This window comes from Lepidothrix coronata, unplaced genomic scaffold (genome assembly GCF_001604755.1).
Source record: "Lepidothrix coronata isolate B3197 unplaced genomic scaffold, Lepidothrix_coronata-1.0 Scaffold39, whole genome shotgun sequence".
NCBI lineage: Eukaryota > Metazoa > Chordata > Aves > Passeriformes > Pipridae > Lepidothrix > Lepidothrix coronata.
The window spans coordinates 149,449-166,932 of record NW_016690219.1 but is presented as its reverse complement, the minus strand read 5'-3'; the positions used below and the strand labels follow the sequence as shown (position 1 = coordinate 166,932).

General features: G+C 42.9%; 1 protein-coding gene across 8 annotated transcripts in view; it reads left to right on the top strand.

The window, feature by feature from the left end:
* Positions 1-7,304, top strand: part of PUM2 (pumilio RNA binding family member 2) — a 71,765-nt gene extending 64,461 nt beyond the window's left edge. For 7 of the 8 annotated variants that reach the window (XM_017813069.1, XM_017813066.1, XM_017813062.1 and 4 more), the window contains 4 exons: positions 1,107-1,232; positions 2,064-2,185; positions 3,454-3,646; positions 4,375-7,304. In XM_017813069.1, coding sequence (XP_017668558.1) covers positions 1,107-1,232; positions 2,064-2,185; positions 3,454-3,646; positions 4,375-4,506 — 573 coding nt within the window. In that variant the 3' untranslated portion in view covers positions 4,507-7,304. The remainder of the gene's footprint in view (positions 1-1,106; positions 1,233-2,063; positions 2,186-3,453; positions 3,647-4,374) is intronic. The other variant, XM_017813065.1, reaches the window with a different exon arrangement.
* Positions 7,305-17,484: the final 10,180 nt, after the last annotated feature.

The window sequence follows — 17,484 nt, the reverse complement described above, 5'->3', positions numbered from 1 at the left end:
TTGTTTTGTTTCAAAAAAAGTTATTAATATAAGATGGATACTGTGCTGCAGGCTAGTGAATATGCTGCAGCTAAATAACATTTTAATACTCTGAGACAAGCATGTACTTTCATCGTCTTGTGAAGAATCGTAAAAATCTTACTAACTTGGCTGTGTAACTAAATTTTACTTTAATGAATGACCAAATGTATTTCCTAATAAAATCTACAATATCTTTGATATTTTACAGAACAGCAATACTGAATTACTGTGGTACATAGTAGTAAATTGCACACCAAGGTTTTTGGGTTGGGGCTTTTTATATCAAAAAATGTGTATGAGGTACATGAGATGCAGTTTCTAAACTGTAAATACAGCCCATTGACTGAAGTGCGACTGTGTTTACTGAACATTCATCCTAAGCTCCAAGTAATTATATATAGAAAGTATTAGCTAGTATGAAAGTAGCAAATGAAAAATGCCACACTTTAGTCATGTCACCTAACAATTTTCACCTGCCTGCATCGTTTGGGTTGATGTCTAATCAGACAAGATTCTGTGTTCAGTCCTGACCAACACTTAATTCTTCTGAATTAATCCCCAAAACACAAACCTAGTTTCTGGAGAAGCAAGCAAAAAGAATAAGCAAGATTTTGGCTGTACCTTTTGAATAGTTATTTACAAACTTTGTATCTATAACAGGGAGCCTGTTGTATATCCTGGAATGTGAAATTGTTGAAAATCAGCCACCATAATAGAACTCGTCTTTGTAATTGTCCAAATCTTAAAATTTGAAAATTAACTACAAAGTTCAAAGCAAAGCTTGGAAGTTGAACAGTGCTTAACCAAGGGTCATATTTCCAGGCTTTCCTTTGCAGCTACATAGACTAGAAACATGATAATGAACACTTGAGTTCTTGGTTGTATGGGTACTGGAGTCCTTGACACACAAAAACCTGCTTTTTCATCTTTTCCTGACTTTGTCTGGAAATGGAATTATGGTCTTGACAGGCAAAATGTTTTTTAATAGAAGTAGTTTGCATCTTCAATTCCATTTTGATTGCAGTAATATTACTATATCTGTGAACTTCAGTTGTCTTCACTTCAATTTACAATCCTATTCCAAGGTGTTTGTACTTTCAACTCATCCATACGGTTGTAGAGTAATTCAGCGTATTCTGGAGCACTGCACTGCTGAGCAGACTTTGCCAATCTTAGAAGAACTGCATCAACACACAGAACAGCTAGTGCAGGTTAGTGCATGTGTACTCACTTCTTAATGCATTTTAGAGCTTTTTGTTGTTATCATAATTTATTTCTATGTCCTAGTTTAAGAAATAGTTTAAATGCATTTGCCTCTTTTTAGTTTTGTAGACATTGATTTTTTGTTTTTCTTTCCTTCCATAGTTTTAATGAAAATGAATTTGGAAGTTGGGAGGCAAAGAAGATATAAAAAGCCTTTTTCTTGCACTTTTGGCTGTAGCTTCGAATATACATTGTAAATGCACAGAATTAGTATATTTTTATTGCAAAGATTGCCTTTTTGTAGTTGGTCTTGATTCACTCTGATGTTTTCCAGATAACTTCTAATAATGTCTAAACACTAATACATTGTCAAAATACTGAAAGGGTTCCTGTGTTCAGTAGGAATTTTTACCCAGAAAAAGGCAAGAATTGCCTTTTGCTACATATTCACAGTCAAGTTTATTTCTCAGTGGTTTCTTGCGTATACAAGTCTCTAGTTAAAACACAACTGTCTTGGGAACCCAAGTTCAGGGAGATATTACAGCTGTTAAAAAAGCATGATTCTAAATTTGAGGATTTCTTTCTTTAAGAGGATAAAAGATACTCTAGCAAAACACTTTGTTTTACAGATTATTTATATTTTTCATGTAAAATTTGTGATCCGTGAAGTAATCCTTGATGCAGTATTTCTTGCATCACTTTGTTTCTGTAATGTTGACATTATTGTATTTTCCTTATATCTATTCAAATAGTAATTTGAAACTTTATGCTCATGTACAAAAGCTGTATTTATTAGTTGGTATGAACACAAAAGAAAATTGAAGTAATCTTATTTTCAGGATCAATATGGAAATTACGTTATCCAACATGTACTGGAGCACGGTCGTCCTGAAGACAAGAGTAAAATAGTTTCAGAAATAAGAGGAAAAGTTCTAGCTCTGAGTCAGCACAAATTTGCCAGGTATTGCACAGCCTTCATATATTAAAGATTCACTAACCTAGTAAAACTGTAGTGTTGGATTTATTTATTGTGTTTCAAATAGGATATAATTTTTTTTCTGTTGTGTCACTTTGCCTCCTGAAATTTCATATTTTTATAGAGATGAATGGTGGTGGCATTTCTGTATTAGATTTGGGGAAGGGAAGGGGCAAGTGCTGTTCTGTAGCAAAACAAAGGAAATTCTGTGGGTTTATGGGATGGCTTTTGTTCACTTTGTGCATGTGCAGGGAATGGATTCCAAGTCTCCAAATGAAGATCTCAGAGCCAGGTGAAAAGCTCTCCTAGAACTTGTGTGATATGATGACAATAAGATGGGACTTCCTAACTATCAGTCCAGCCAAGCAATTTACAAGTATAACAAGGCTCACATTAAAAAGTGATGGTTCAGTCTGAGAAAGATTTTCTGGAGTAGGAAGTCTCAAAGACTATTGTAGGAGTCCTGAACTATTCTGAAATTAGAACCTAAAATTCGTCCTTTCACCCTATTTGCTGAATTACAGATTATGTGCCTTTTGCTTAAGGAAAAACATACCTCACAATTCATCCTGTATGATTTAGTGAGACTAACTTTGTCATCAACATTAAGTAGAAATGCACTTGACATTATGGAGGCATTTGTTTTAAAAATTGTTTGCAAACTAGCAAGTTTTTATCTGGATTTTTTTCTGTGTCTAAGTAGAACTGTTCATAATCCTCTAACTTGCTTCATTTCTAAAGCACAAATTTAAGACTGGAATGACTTTGCTGTGTTGTAAGCTTTGATGGCCTTTCCAGCTTCTGAGATACTTGGAAGGTCAGAGACTTCCTCTACAAAAGGAATTTGACAGAATCTCTGTAGGTGTGCTCCTGGAAAGCACCTTTATTCAAAAAGCAGGAAGCCTCTTGTCTGGTTTTCTCTGTTGTGTCTTCAAAGGATCCACAACCAGAACAGATGTACTAGAACACATCTGCAGCCTGAGATTCAGTGTATCTGCTGTAGTTCCAGTAGAAAATCTCTCCTACAAGATAATAAGTATCAGAAAGTAACTTTTTTTATAGGGGTAGGGATGTTTAATCCTGTGACTCCATCAGTCATTACTGACTGAAGCTTTGGAGATCAGACTTGATGTGTTTGCAATACAGTTTTTACTGACATTAAGATGCCTGAAGTGTTCAGGAAAATTTAAAATTGCTATGTAAAAGAATGTTGTATCTTCAGTCCCCTAATGTATTTATGTCTTTTTTTTCAGCAACGTGGTAGAAAAATGTGTAACTCATGCTTCTCGTGCTGAAAGAGCTTTACTGATTGATGAGGTGTGCTGCCAGAACGATGGTCCTCACAGTGCCTTATACACCATGATGAAGGACCAGTACGCCAACTACGTCGTGCAGAAGATGATTGACATGGCTGAACCTGCCCAGAGGAAGATAATAATGCACAAGGTACATTTCTACATGGTTGTAGTGATTAAAAAACATTATATATGTGAATTTTTCTGCTAGAGCACCTTTCCCTCTAGATGTGAAACTCACTACTTCTGTCATCTGGAACTTGATGCATAAGCATTAAATTCAGTGGAGCTTGGTAAAGCAGAATGCATTGAGATCTCTGAGCACTGAGCTAGAAATAGAAACTACAGAAAAGTTTCAAAAGTTGGATTTTGTAGCCTCTCTTTGTGCCAGCTTTTATGTGAAAATACTCTTAGTATGAAAATGTAGAATCTGTCATCGTTATTAATGTAACAGAAGAAATACAGGTAAATACAGGTTTCTTTTTTTTTATTATTTTCTGGTTTGGGGTATAAATTTATTCTGCAGTTCCCCCAGAAGAGATTCCCACACTTGGTAACATACAGGCACATTTTCTACTTAAGAATATCCAGACATGGAGAAAAGTGCTGTTGCCATAGTGGCCCTGGGCTGTTTAACTCAGGGCCCAGGATATTCCTGCAGCTCTGCTTCCACCAACAGGACTCTCCCACAAAAGTATCATCTCCCTTCTGCACTGGGTGGTGAGTCAAAATCACCACCCTGACATCTTTACAGAAAATTCCAAAATTTTGAAATACAGGCTATTAGCATCTTTCTCTGTAGTATTTTGAAAGTGTAGTCACCTCTACTTTAAAGTTTGGATGTTAAAAAAAACCCAACAAACCTCTTTGTTATTACAGATTCGACCCCACATCACGACTCTGCGTAAATATACCTACGGCAAACACATTCTGGCCAAGCTGGAAAAGTATTACCTGAAGAACAGTGCTGATCTGGGGCCAATTGGTGGACCACCAAATGGAATGCTGTGAAAGAGAAAGAGAAATGGAAGAAAAATTAAATTGTGAATTATCAAAACGTACAACTTAACTCTAAATGTTCTGATTTTTTTAAATCTATTTATTGACTTTGTTCATCCATTTGTAAAATTTTTATTCTTGTGTATATTTTTGGGGAGTGAATTATTAAAAAAAAAAAAGAAAAAATATCTCCAGCCCTGATCCAGAGACCTATCAGATTGGATGGCTGGCAAAGCACAGAATGCCTGTATATGATGTAATTGTATCAAAATAGCTGTCACATATTTTGTAAATTTTTACCTTGTAAAGTCACTGAAATAGTTTTTAAAGGGAAAAAGTACAGTATTCTTTTAATACACTGGCTTGCAATCTGGTAGGTCTACCCAGCATCATAGCACAACAGGTTTATAGAGTTGTATATAGAATTAATCCTTATTTTTCCCTTTTGTGTGAAGTCTTTTATACCAGATTAAAATTGATCAGCTGCATAAACATTATTTAACATGTTGAAAAGTTAAGTTGTATTTTGGTGGTTCACAACATCCTATCCAAATAACAAACAGGGCACAGCAAATTAAAATAACAAAACAATGGAAACTTTAAAAGACTAGCTTTCGGCACTTGCTGTGGATACAGGCTTTTTTAAATGGTGCCCTAAGGTTTTCTCTAGCAATGTATTAAAAATAAAGTGCTGTATATACTTATATATTTAATTGTTGTACAAGGTAGAGGGATGAAAATGATGGTGGTACTTCCATTCAGTAAAGTACACTGTTGGAAAAGGAGTGAACCCTGTATTAACTTTACAGTCAGTTTTACAAGCAGGAAAAGTAGAGATTTGTATTTTTTTATTTTGCATATAGAATTGTAAGGATTTGAAAGTGTTGAGCATTTATTTTGCTTTCTCACTGTAGATGCAAAAAATAGGTAATGATGAAGAGAAAAGGGGCCACTGAAAAGTAAACTTGATAGCTCAACATTTAAGCATGATTGATTAAATATTCAGATAGCTTTTTGCTTCCTATAAATATATGCATTGTATACGTGTAGTTAATAGGTGTAAGTTTACAGTTTGAAAACAAATCTCTCGTTTCGATGTTTATTACAAAGCCTTGCTAATTTAGTAGTGATGCTTACCTTGGTTGTACAGATGTACATTTGTAAACCTTCATGCTGTAAATGTAATTTGTTTTACCCCTTTTTGGGACAAAAATTTGCATTTTAGTGTATATTCATATCCCCATTCCCTTCTTTCCCCCGGCATATAGTGTTGTATAATGTAAATTTATTTCAGCAAATCAAGAGTGATTTTTTTAAAATTCTATCTTTATATGGTTTCAAAAATACAAACCGGCTTTCTTTTTATCTATTGTGAGAAACATTATGTTTTGTTTATAACACAGCTGTTGATTCTGTTCATATGGACACTTTGGGAAATCAATCTGTTCAAATTTTAAATTGGGATAAATAAGCATAGTAAAAAGTGGACTGAAATATTTGGTTATCACAGAAACCAATGCTTCTTCCATCTTAATAAATGTGGCATGATTTTTTTGTACAGAAGAGTACTGTATTTTTGAATAGCCTTCTCCCAGCATAAAGCAAATATGTATGATACTGTCAATTTTTTTCTCTGGACATATGACATTGTAACAGTAACATAAAGATGATGTACATTTACAAGCGGCCTTATGTACATTTCCCAATGATCTTTTTAAGGCAGAATTGTGACCATATGTGTATAATTAAAGTCCTTTTTAATCCTTTGCCTATGGAAATATTTTGGAAAAAGCTTACTTTGTATATTCAGTTTCTGAAAGATAAAGAAAGTGCTTTGTATGTTGTTGAAGTAAGTATTTTGTGTAAAACGTTGGATGGCTTAACCTAAAGTTTTGATCAACATGATAGTTTGGAAACAATGTCTTGAGCATTGACCAGATAAAAGGCTGTTATGGTAGGGGTGTGATCACAAGGAAAGAAAATAGCAGTGGTATAAACTTGTAAAAGGATTTCTGTCATGTTACTGTTGATACCAGGTTTACATAACTGTTACTAAAGCCTACATCTGAGGCGCTGCTTTCCTAAGGGTAGCGTTAACTCATTAATAGGCAAATGGGAAAGTTTGTCCTGGCCTGCTTCCAGTGCCTGCATGAAGTGGTGTAGTAGGCCTTGTTATTTTGAGTAAGCACAATTCTAATTGCCAAGTAGTTTTTGCATGGCAGTTCACAAAATCCCTCTCCGGAGGTACAAGCCCTGTCACTGGAGCCAGAGCTTTCCCGTAGTCACCCAGAGGATGACTCCTGAGCCACTTCCTTGGACACATCAATTCCCCTCAGTGACTATCTGTACCCTGTGTACCTGTGCCGTGTGTTATAATCCACAGAGCTGACATTCCTTCAGCATGTAAGACAGTACGTCAGGCTTTCGGGGGTGTCCAGGCAGAAACTGATAATGTCCCAGTACTTTGTCCCTGTAGCACTCATGCCATGGTTGAATTTAAACAGTCCTGTAACTGTCATCCTTGGTGCTTTCAGTATCTTGAACATAATCTTCCACTTGCTCTCCTAAAATCGTTTGTGCAGAAATTTTGTCCAGGAACATGAAAATCACTGGGTTTCCTTTCAACTATTTTAGGCTTTGGGTAGAACCACTAGACTTTTTGCTCAAGTATTGCTTTTTGATATAGATTGTTTATGGACCAGTTTGATTAGGTTTGACTCCAGGTGGCTCTTATTGAATAATGTAATGTTCACATGTATATACTGTAAAAATCAAAATGAAAATGTGTGAATAACACTGTGTGAAATACATTTGGTCTTGTGTTTTTTCCTGTAGGAAACCAGCCATATTGTCAGTTATGTGACTTGTCTGTATCTGTGGAGCTCAGTTTTGGGAAGGTGCTTGCTTCTAGTGATCTGATGGGAGTTGGGCAATTATTGAAGAACCCTGGATTAGATAATTAAATCTCCAGAGGGCAGTTCTGAGCAGCTAAACCTTCCTGTTGTCTTACGAAAAATCTTTACTGGTGTCTAGTTAGGGCTACAGCGTGACAACAGTTTCTTCATACATCCCTGGATCCAGGATGAGTTCTGGAGCGTTTGAGACAGTTAGCTTTCACATGAGAGAGATTGTTAGCTCTCTGTGGCATCTCTGGATCCACACTAGTTTCTGTTACTGCCCAGGATTTTTTCAACTGAGAGAGATTGTTAGCTCTCTCTGCTATACTTGGATCCGCACTCACTTCAAAGGACCATTTTTAGCTTAAGGTGTAGAGCAAAGTGGTCTGACTGCTGAAGTGAGCCTGCTCTCTGGTGTTATACAACTCACCTGTGGACAGAACAGCCATAATGCTTTTGCCTCCATCCCAGACTTTTCCATCAGAATATGGGGAAGATTGAGGTTTTGGGGTCATGATGCCTAGATGTTTTAAAGTGCTGATGCAAATTCAGAAACCACTCTTCTTCATGCTGCCCTAAGGAACAGGCATTTGGAGAGATGCTCATGACTCACTGCTGAGTAGTAGCATTGCAATGGGGTTGGTCCGTCCGTCAGTTTTGTTCCATGAGAACGTTTGATGCTCAACATACCACTAACTAGGAAAGTGGGTAAACCATGAGGTGACAACAACTCCCACCATGTCATTTGGGGAAGTAAAGCTGAGAGAATGATTGCAAAAGCATTTTAAGATCTAGTGACTGGTCATTAAAACTAGGTTGGATGTAAATCATATGCCTGGAGAAGGAACCCAGGGCGAGACCTCCAGAGCAGCACTTTGCTCCTGCAGTCCGGGCAGCTGCTGCACTCGTGTGGAATTTTGTACAGAGTGGTGGCTGGTCATGGTCTGTTCTGAGAGCAGCAGATCCCTTTGTAGTGCTGACACAGTTCTCTGTTGCTGCTTGAGGAAGGAACAGGGAAAACCATGTGCTGGATCTGATCTGAGCTGTCCCAGCCCGCAGTAGGGTAGGAGCACCTGTCACTACAGTAGTTCACATTGTACCAGGCTACTGGTACACTTGCAGTGACCCGAGGTCTCATTAGTCTGTGGGCTACATAGAGGTTGTGATGAGCTACAGGCAATGCTTTTCCTCTGCACGAAGAGTTTCAGAAACAGGCGCTATCTGTGCCCAAAGGTTACTTCATTCAAGTACCTCTTGGCTTGGAAATGCGGAAGTTTGGTTCTTGTCAAGGATATATCCCTCTTGGGGCTCTGCTGGATTCCTAGTCTTGAGCTGGAGAGGTTTGGGAGAACTTGGCAAGTGTAGATCCTGCCACCCAGTAAGAGACAATTTGAGAGCTGCTGCAGTGAGCCTGGGGTGTTGGCACTCCTGCATGGCAGAGCAGCCCAGGCCTCCCTCATGCTGTCATCAGAAGGGGTTAGAAACCAGCACCACTGTCATGGAAAGACTAGTCACACACCGAAAGGATGGAAGGATGTCCATCCAGTGTTGATAGGACTCCAGAGCCAGTACAGGATGTGGGCTCCCCCCTGTTGGTGCAGGAAAGGAGGTAACTGCTTCAGCTGAGAGAATGAACCAGATCCCAGCATCCCATATTACATGTCAGAACACAGAGGCTTTTGGGAAGTGACCACCCTGTGTCAAGGCAGGGAGCAGTAGGGAAAACTGAGCTTATGGGTTTAACTGAACTGCAGTTGTTTCTCAGGGAGGTGGTGCAGGAGCGTTTCCTCCATCAACCCATTGGACAGAGCCTGCTCCCTTTCCACACTGCCCCTGTGGTCAGGGAACTTGCCCAGCAGAAGAGATGCTTGAATTAGTTTCCTTTATCAGCCTCAGGGTTTTGAACCCACCTCCCTCACTTCACAGGCATTTTCCTAACCACAAGAAGCTGGGCGGGTTCACTTGCTACTCCTGAATTTGGGCTGGGCTTTTAGCACAGCTTGAACCATTCATTGCATCACAAAGAGCACAAGATGGAGCATGACTTCTAAAGCGTGCAGGTGGGAGTGGGTGGGTTCTGCGCTTGAGATCCTTGTCTCCACCTCGATTCTCCCAGACTCTCTTAATGCAAAATACATCTTGGGAGCAGCATTCCCCCTTCATTAACAGACTGGAAACTTTCCAGAGGCTTTATAAAAAGCAGCTGAAATGTAGGAAAACCTATTCTAAAGACCCTCTTCCTTTCATTATTATGAAGAAACGTTGGAATGAAACGTTCACCCTCTCACCAGCATTAGTACTCTGGGCACAGGAGGACTTCTGCCTCTTCCTCATCTGCTTGCACAGTGCCTACCCAACCGTAAATTCCCTAGATCTGCAAACAAGAGCCAGGGGCACATTGCAGGTGACACAACTGCTGTACTAGACCATTGGACAGGGCGAAATCCCTTACACAGCTGAGCTGCGTAGCCCTAATGAGCTTCATTTGAGCTTCAGACCTGCCTAGAGGGTTCAGATTTCCTGGCAGCCGCACAGCACCGCAGCCCTTCCTCGGCTCGGCTGCTGGATCGTTTCCCAGCCGAGCCTCAGGGAGGCAGGGAGGGAGCCAGCCCTTCCCCATCCCAGCAGTGCTTAGGTGGTGGAGGCTGTTGGGGAAGGCAGCCCGCTTGTCTGCTATCGCAGGGCAGGTTCACACGCTTCAGTTTCACAAACACTCGCCTCGGTTACTGGCTACAGATTTGTATCAACAGCGCGGAGCTCTGAGGTGCTCGACCGCTGCAGAGGAATGTCACTGCTGGGGACTGGCAAGGAACTGGCCAAGCCTGATGAGGTCCCTCTCCATACAGGTCACATTAGCTGTGCCCTCTCAGGCTGCCAGGCCACACTGATCCTGTCAAAGGGCTTTTCACAGCATTGGGGAAGCAGAACCGTTTCAAGTATCACTTAAAGTAGGTCCCAAAATGAAGTAAGATCCCCAAAGACATACAACTGCTTACTGAGGGCTAATGGAAAGTGCAAGAAGGGGAGTGTTACAGCAAGGGAACACATGGGGAGGTGGTGGCAGAAAGCACTAGCCAGCCTGGGCAGCAAGGAAGATGGTGAGAGCACATTCACAGCTCCATTCTCTTCTCCCACGAGTTCAAATACAGGCGCCTTATTCCTTATCTTGGAATCTTGGATCAGAAATCAGATTCCCTGGTGGGAATGAAGACCTCTCTTTCCTCTCCTGTATAATCCTTATCTCCCTAACAGAGCTGAAATACAGCATTGTAAGTATTTGCAATTGTCTCCCTGCAGGATCAGTCCAGGAGGAGAGGTTCTCGGAGGCCATCTGCTTGTACAAGCTCAGATCTTGGGCAAGGATTCAGCCCAGTTGCTTGGGCTCAGGTCTGGTGGGACTGCCTCGGTGCTGTTCGCTGCTCCACAGCTGTGTGTCTGAACTGGATCCAGAGGCTGGTACAACAATCAGGGCAATCACTCATTAAGCAAGAATTACAGAGATCTGAAGCTGGGCTGAGGAGCTCAGGATGGACAAACTCAGTGCAAGCCAGAGAATCAATAACAAACTTCTGCATGGAGGGACAGAATAAATGGAGGAGAGTTCACCCCTGTCAGAGCTCCAGGCTATACACTGATCTCTTTCAACTGGGCCATTTGGCTCTTAAAAAGCCTTTTTGTATGAAAACTGGCTATCTTAAGTACTCCAAAATTCACATGATAGCTCCTATTTCCTTGAAATGTCATGTGTCTCATGAGAACCAAGGATTTGATTGTTTGGGAGTCATACGAGCTCACATCCTGCTGGGAAAGGGTCTCTCATCCAGCCCTACCCCATGTGTCACCCCCTCCACATGTAGGGAACCAAAAGCTCAGAGGTTTGATCAGGGTGTTAAAGGTCACCCACTCCACACTTCAGTGAAGTGCTGCATGGCTCCTGCTGGCCCCTTGGAGAAGGGATATTCCCACAGGGACCACGCAGCCACACCTCATCAGCAAGGGTGTGGGGGGACACCATTCCAGTTTAAAACCACTTCTGTTTAGGTGTAGACACTTCCATGCAGATACATACACTGGGATCAGATCTTGTTGCCTACTTAGGGATCTGGTGCCATTCAAGAGTCCTTTGAACATCCAGGACACCTGGACAGAGCAGAGGAACATTCCCTAGAAGCTTGCCTCAGCCTAGCCTCTACCTTCTGTTCCAGAAGAACATCTTAGATAGCACTGGACACCTTCATAGACCCAATGGGTCTCTCAAACTAGCAGGGATCAGAAGCCAATAAGTAGCATTTCATAAATCAATGATTACAAAGAGGAGGCAGGGAAGAGAAGATGACTAGGCCCAAAGGGTTTGTTGGGGGTAAGAGTGAGAACAGCTTTATACTGGAGAATAGGATGGGATGAGAGATGAAGAAACAAAGCATCCACATCCCCACACACATGCTCAAGGTATAATAAACAACCATAAGGACCCTTTGATTTGCCAATACTTGGAGAAGGGGAGGGGGAAGGCAGAAGGAGCACCTCGAGAACAAAATGGTGTCTTTAAAAAGTATATAAAGTAATAATAATAGTAATAAAACAGTTTATGCACAGCAAAACCTTGATTCCAGGCCTCCCTGTAAAGTATAGCTAGTTTCATCTAAATCACCTAAAAAGAAATCAAACTACAGAAAAGAAACATAAATGCAGAAAATATTAAGCAATTAAAACATCCGTGTTCACCCTCCAAGGTCAGTGCTGCTCAGAGTGGGGCAGGCAGCAGGCACACATGCTACGATGAGCTTAAACCTGTGGTAAACCCCCCTCTCTCTCCTTCCCATAGACATGTTGGTCAGCACTGCAGGAACCCACCCCACAACCCAACAAGAGTCACAGCCCTTGCTCCCCTCCTGCCTTCCAGTTCCTCTCCCACGTGCATCCCCTCCTGTACCCCCTGCCCTCCTCCCTCTGGCCATGCTCGTGCCTCCCCCCTGGACAGATGCTCCTCTGGAGGTGGTTCATCCCCAGTTACAGGTGCTGACGGGCAGACAGCTCAGGCACAGCTTGGTCTCTGCTGCAGCCTTGCATCAGCTCCATTGCTGCAGCACACGAGCACCAACCTGCCCAGGGCAGGGGGTTACACCAACCCCACTCCCACGTGGGGTGACAACAGGAGCTGGGCACAGGCATTCCCCTAATGAATGCGTGAGAAGGTCCAGGGTGAAGGATGAGGCAGGATGGGTGGGGAATCGGTGAGTGAATCAACGCTATGACAGCAAGGGCAGAGAGACTCTCGTACCACCCGGAGGGGCATGGCTGTGGGGTGACTGCACACCGACAGACAGTGTCTGCGGAAACGGGTAAGTGGCCTCAAAATGCTAAATGAAGGATGATAATTACACCAGGATGCATCCTTTTGGTTAATCAGGAAGAAAACCTGTGTGTTACATCAGAGCAATTTCCCGGCATAGTCACGGTTGGCAGCAAGAGTAAATGGTAAAACCTGAAGCTGGCCCTGGAGCAGCATTCCTCAGAGACCCTCAGCCAACCTGGGGTCCAGATCACATCAGCTTGATGAAAAGATAAAGAACTAATAGTATTTTTCACAATGCTCGAAATATCTGCTCTAGCCAGCAGTTACTGAAATGGAACTAAAGCATCTGATGCAGCTAACCCTGCTCTCATGACTGCTCTTCTGCAGCATTTGCTTCTCCCAAGACCACAGCGTTTTTGCATATGTAGGAGTACTAAACCTGCTTAGGCAGAATTCCTGGAGCTAGAAGTGCTTACTCAACTTCTCTTTGTAGCAGAAACACCTAATCCAAGTCACTTAGCTGTTTAAAAGTGACAGTCTTTAAGCACACAGTTAACATGTTTCATGTGGACTGAATACTTCTGTATTTTGGCTAGAATTCTCTGATTTTCTCCTTCATTTGGAACTTTTTAACCAGCAGTAAAGCACTAGTTTATTCAAAAACTGATAGCTAACCTCAACAGTACATTGTATATTTGGTACAGTCAGAGAGGTACAGGCACCACATTGCACAAGGAGAACGTTTATTAAAGTTTTATGCAAGTTATTCAAGCATAACCTATCATAAGATAGAGCATAAGCCTCTCTCACAAATCAAGTCAATAAAGGAATACACAGAGAAAATACAGGAGTCCTTTGATAAGAGATTATACCTCATTTGACCTGGAGTCCCCATCTCTCCCAGGCAAATAATGCATCTCTGTGGCACTGCCAGAGCCAGCTGTAGGATTAAAACTTCAACATATTTTATTGTCACAGCACTCATCGAGGTAGTACAACAGCACTAAGTATCATAGCCCCTATTTTGCAGGGTGGTAGGAAGCTATGAAGGGTCCAACTTCTCCCATGTCCAGAGGGTTTGCAACGGAGGCATCCGACCTGCAAGTCTTGGTCTCAGCATTTCCCCACTGAATGCACTGAAGAAAGCTCTTGTTCCTTGTGATTCCCTTCTCTCTGTGCTCATTTTCATGCCAGGGCAAACCCCATTCTGTGCTCAAATTATTTGGGGTCACAGAGGTTGAGGGATCACGCACTGCAAGCCAGAGTGAGTCACTGCAAGTGAGTCACCCCGAGCTGACCACATGGGTAAGTGCATCACAGAAATGCAGGAGAGCCTCTCCCTGGGCAAGGGAAAAAACAACAAAAAAGTGGTTACTCAGGTGAGTGCTTTGAGAAGTACCTGCCTAGTCCGCAAGCCCTGAGAGAGGTGGGACAAAACTGTTGAGCAGTGAAAGCACCAGCCAGCATTACAGCAAAAGGCCTCATTAAGAAAGAGCAAGTCAGTCTTTTCTTGTGGGCAACACCGGTGTAACTTTAGGGTAATGGGAAATCCCTCGGTAGATTTTGATGCACCAGCCCCCAAAATCCAGCTCTGAAGCTCTCTGTAATGAGCGTGCAGGATCCTACCAGGCCCTCGCATGCAGCATCAAAGCAATGCAGCTGGTTTTATTACAGATGTTTATGAAAACTATCACAAAAGTGGCATGCCACTGCCAGCTGGACTTTTGCCAAAGGAAGCTCTGCTTAATTAGGTCAAGAATTATTTGGTTAGTGGCGCAGACACTGTTATATATAGTTTTCAGTGTCCACACAGGAGTTCTCATTAGCAGGACACAGGGAAAAGGGATGGAAGAGAATGAAAAAAAGTCACCAAACTCCTGCAAGAGGCAGCCAAGTTGATTCAGTAGTATTTATAAAGCCAAGACTGACACTTGGACCATTAAACATTTCATTGTTTAAGCTGAAGAAAAAACCCTCAGAGTTTTTGCAAGAGGGCTTATTCTTGTCCAAATAAGCAAGGACATCCTTTCCATCAGAGCATTACATTGGGAAGAAGAAAGAAGAACAGAGCAGACATCGCCTCAGGCTAACTCCACACTCCACACCTTAGGGTGGGCCACAGGGGAGTCTCCTTTGGTCTCCAACTTCCTGGGAGTGAAAGCCAGGAGGCAGATGGAGTTGCTCAGAAATGTCTGACTCACTGTAAAGGCTGCCGGACAGAACAAGCAAAATCAGATATCACTGTGCAAGCATTGTGGGTGGGTTCAGGTGATCCTGCTGTAAATCACAGTCGGCATTTGAAAGGGTCAGAATCAATTATGTCTGCATTGGTGCAAAAGGACAGCCAATCCAAACTGCACAGGATTTGCCAAAGCATACAAGGAGTCAGGAAGAGAGTTAAGTGTATTTGGTGCCACCACCCAGAAGTAACAGAGATGGTCTTAGGAATACGGGACCCCTGTGTCTCTCTCAGAAGATGAGTGGCACACTGGATGCCAAATACAAGCTTTTGGTAATGCAAAGTTGAAGGTCCAGGCTGCTTCCTCTGCAGACTTGTTCTTACACTTTGTATTGGTTTAATGACTGGGCAGATTGCTCTTTTGTTACTGCATGGAGTTAGAAAGAGGAGGATGTGTTGTGAACCATGGATAATAGAGGCACTGGCCAGAGGAACTTCAAAGGGCAACAAGCTCTAGGCTAGCAAGAAATGAAACTTTGCAAATCTTCCCTTTCTATGCAGTCTCCAAATAGACCACCAGCCACACCGTTCTAACCTTCTCCTGTTGGGACAAACAAGTCTTCCTCTTCCATCTCTAGGTTTTAGCCCACTGATCAAAACTTCTCATTGCCAGCTCAGCATTCTGAGGCTTCATCCATGGAAAAAAACCTGACATTGAAAGGAAATGTCAGCGACAGTACTTCAATCTCTTCCCAGACACCATTGTTTTGGGTGCATCTCCTACCTCACTCCAAGAAGTTTCTGGGGCAGACTGAATCTGAATGCATTTAACTTAATGTATTTAACATGCCGTAGCTGCCCCTCCTGTCCAGAGGCAACCTCTTTCCTCTCTTTTCTCTGTAGCAATCACCACACAAATTCAGGCTTTCACCCAAAACCTTCCCTACACATTATAGCTGAGAAGTGAAACGCATGAGAGCTCTGTGGGTTTCCTGTTCTTATAAGCCCCCTTTAGTCAACTGAGGTAAAGGATAGGGGAAGAAAGTATTTTCTTTCTGTCACAAAGGCAACAACAGAGAAAATGGCAATCATCAGCAGGGAAGCCAACTACCTGAAGCCAACTAGGGATAGCACCCATTAGCAGTGAGCTGTCAACTCTACCACCCCAGGAGGTAGACAGCCTGGACACTTAAAGCAATCTCAATATTTTCACGTACTGTAACCTCACATTGTGTATTAGGGAATATGCTCCTCTTCTTCATCCCAAGGCATCAGGCTGTAATATCCTCAAACAAGTTTATCAATAGATGAAGTCACCGAGTGAGCCTGTCCAGCTTGATGTCACAGGTACAATCCAGCCCTCATTAAGGAACTCGAATCAGCTTTTTCTAACCCTACCCCACGTAAGGACACACAGCACCAGGCTTCTGGAGAAGCTCGGCAGGCTGCACCACTGCTGCAAGGTGAGGACACACGGTGACAGTGGCCACATCCTCACACACTGCTGTTGGAAGGTCCAACACCTGGAAAGGCAGGCAGCTCCTGCTGCTGTGTGATGCTCACGTTCACTGGGGGAGAAGGGACGATGGATTCTGCTGCTGAACACAGGGAAGAATGGTGGCAGTTGCCCAAGAGCAACAGTCGCCATCCCTGCTCCCCTCTTGCCTCTGGTGGTTGCGGAAGCAGTGGGCTGGATTCCTCCTGTGGCTGTGTTTCCCCTCTTTCCATGGCAGGACACAGTTCAAACCAGCCCCTTTTCCCTGGGGAGGCTGAGTTCAATTGGGCTACGCTGCTGGAAGCCCTTGATCCAGTTCTGGGAAATCCCCACAGCTCCACTGTACTGGGCAGAGGCAACCAACTCCTATGATCCCCTGAGCTCCGGGCTGCCAAGAAACTCCTCTCCATACAAGTCTCATCTGGCTTTTCAGCATGGAGCTCTTTTGACTGAAACCGCAATACTTAACATGCTTCAATGATCAAGCGGAGGGCACGGGAATGTCACTGAAAACACTTGGCTTCCAAACACTGCATTGTTCTTCCCTTACCCCATTCACAGATCCCAACCAGAACATCCCAATCAAGCTCTAAATGTTTTCTAACAAATCCAGCAAGGAGCACCAAGTGCTATTTGATCTACTGAACACACACGCGCACCCACGCTGGCATGAAACCCATACGCCCCACAACTCCACCAGTGCCCTGCCTCTGCCCCCAGGAGCAGCCTTGTGGAAGTGTTTCCTCCCTCCTCCATGCTGCCAGAGTCCACCATACATAGCCCTGGCCAAACTGGCCCCTGCTCCACCAAAATCTGCCAAAAAGGCTGACCTTGCCCAGCACGCATTTCCCAATTCCCAGTGACAACAATGCAGCTCGATGTCACCATCTGTCCACCAGGCCTGGGTGACGTTTTCAGCCTCATGCTCCACTAGTCCTACCCAGCACCAAAGACCTCTGTCCCAAGACCCATCCCAAAAGTCTCATCTCCAATGTTCTGGTTATATCAAGTTCAAGACACGGCAGGGAGAAGCACATGGTGGCCATGGCTCATCTGAGGGAAAGGCAGCGTGGTAGGAGTCGTTCCTAGGAAGGCTGCATGAGTAATTTAAGAGAGAGGGAAA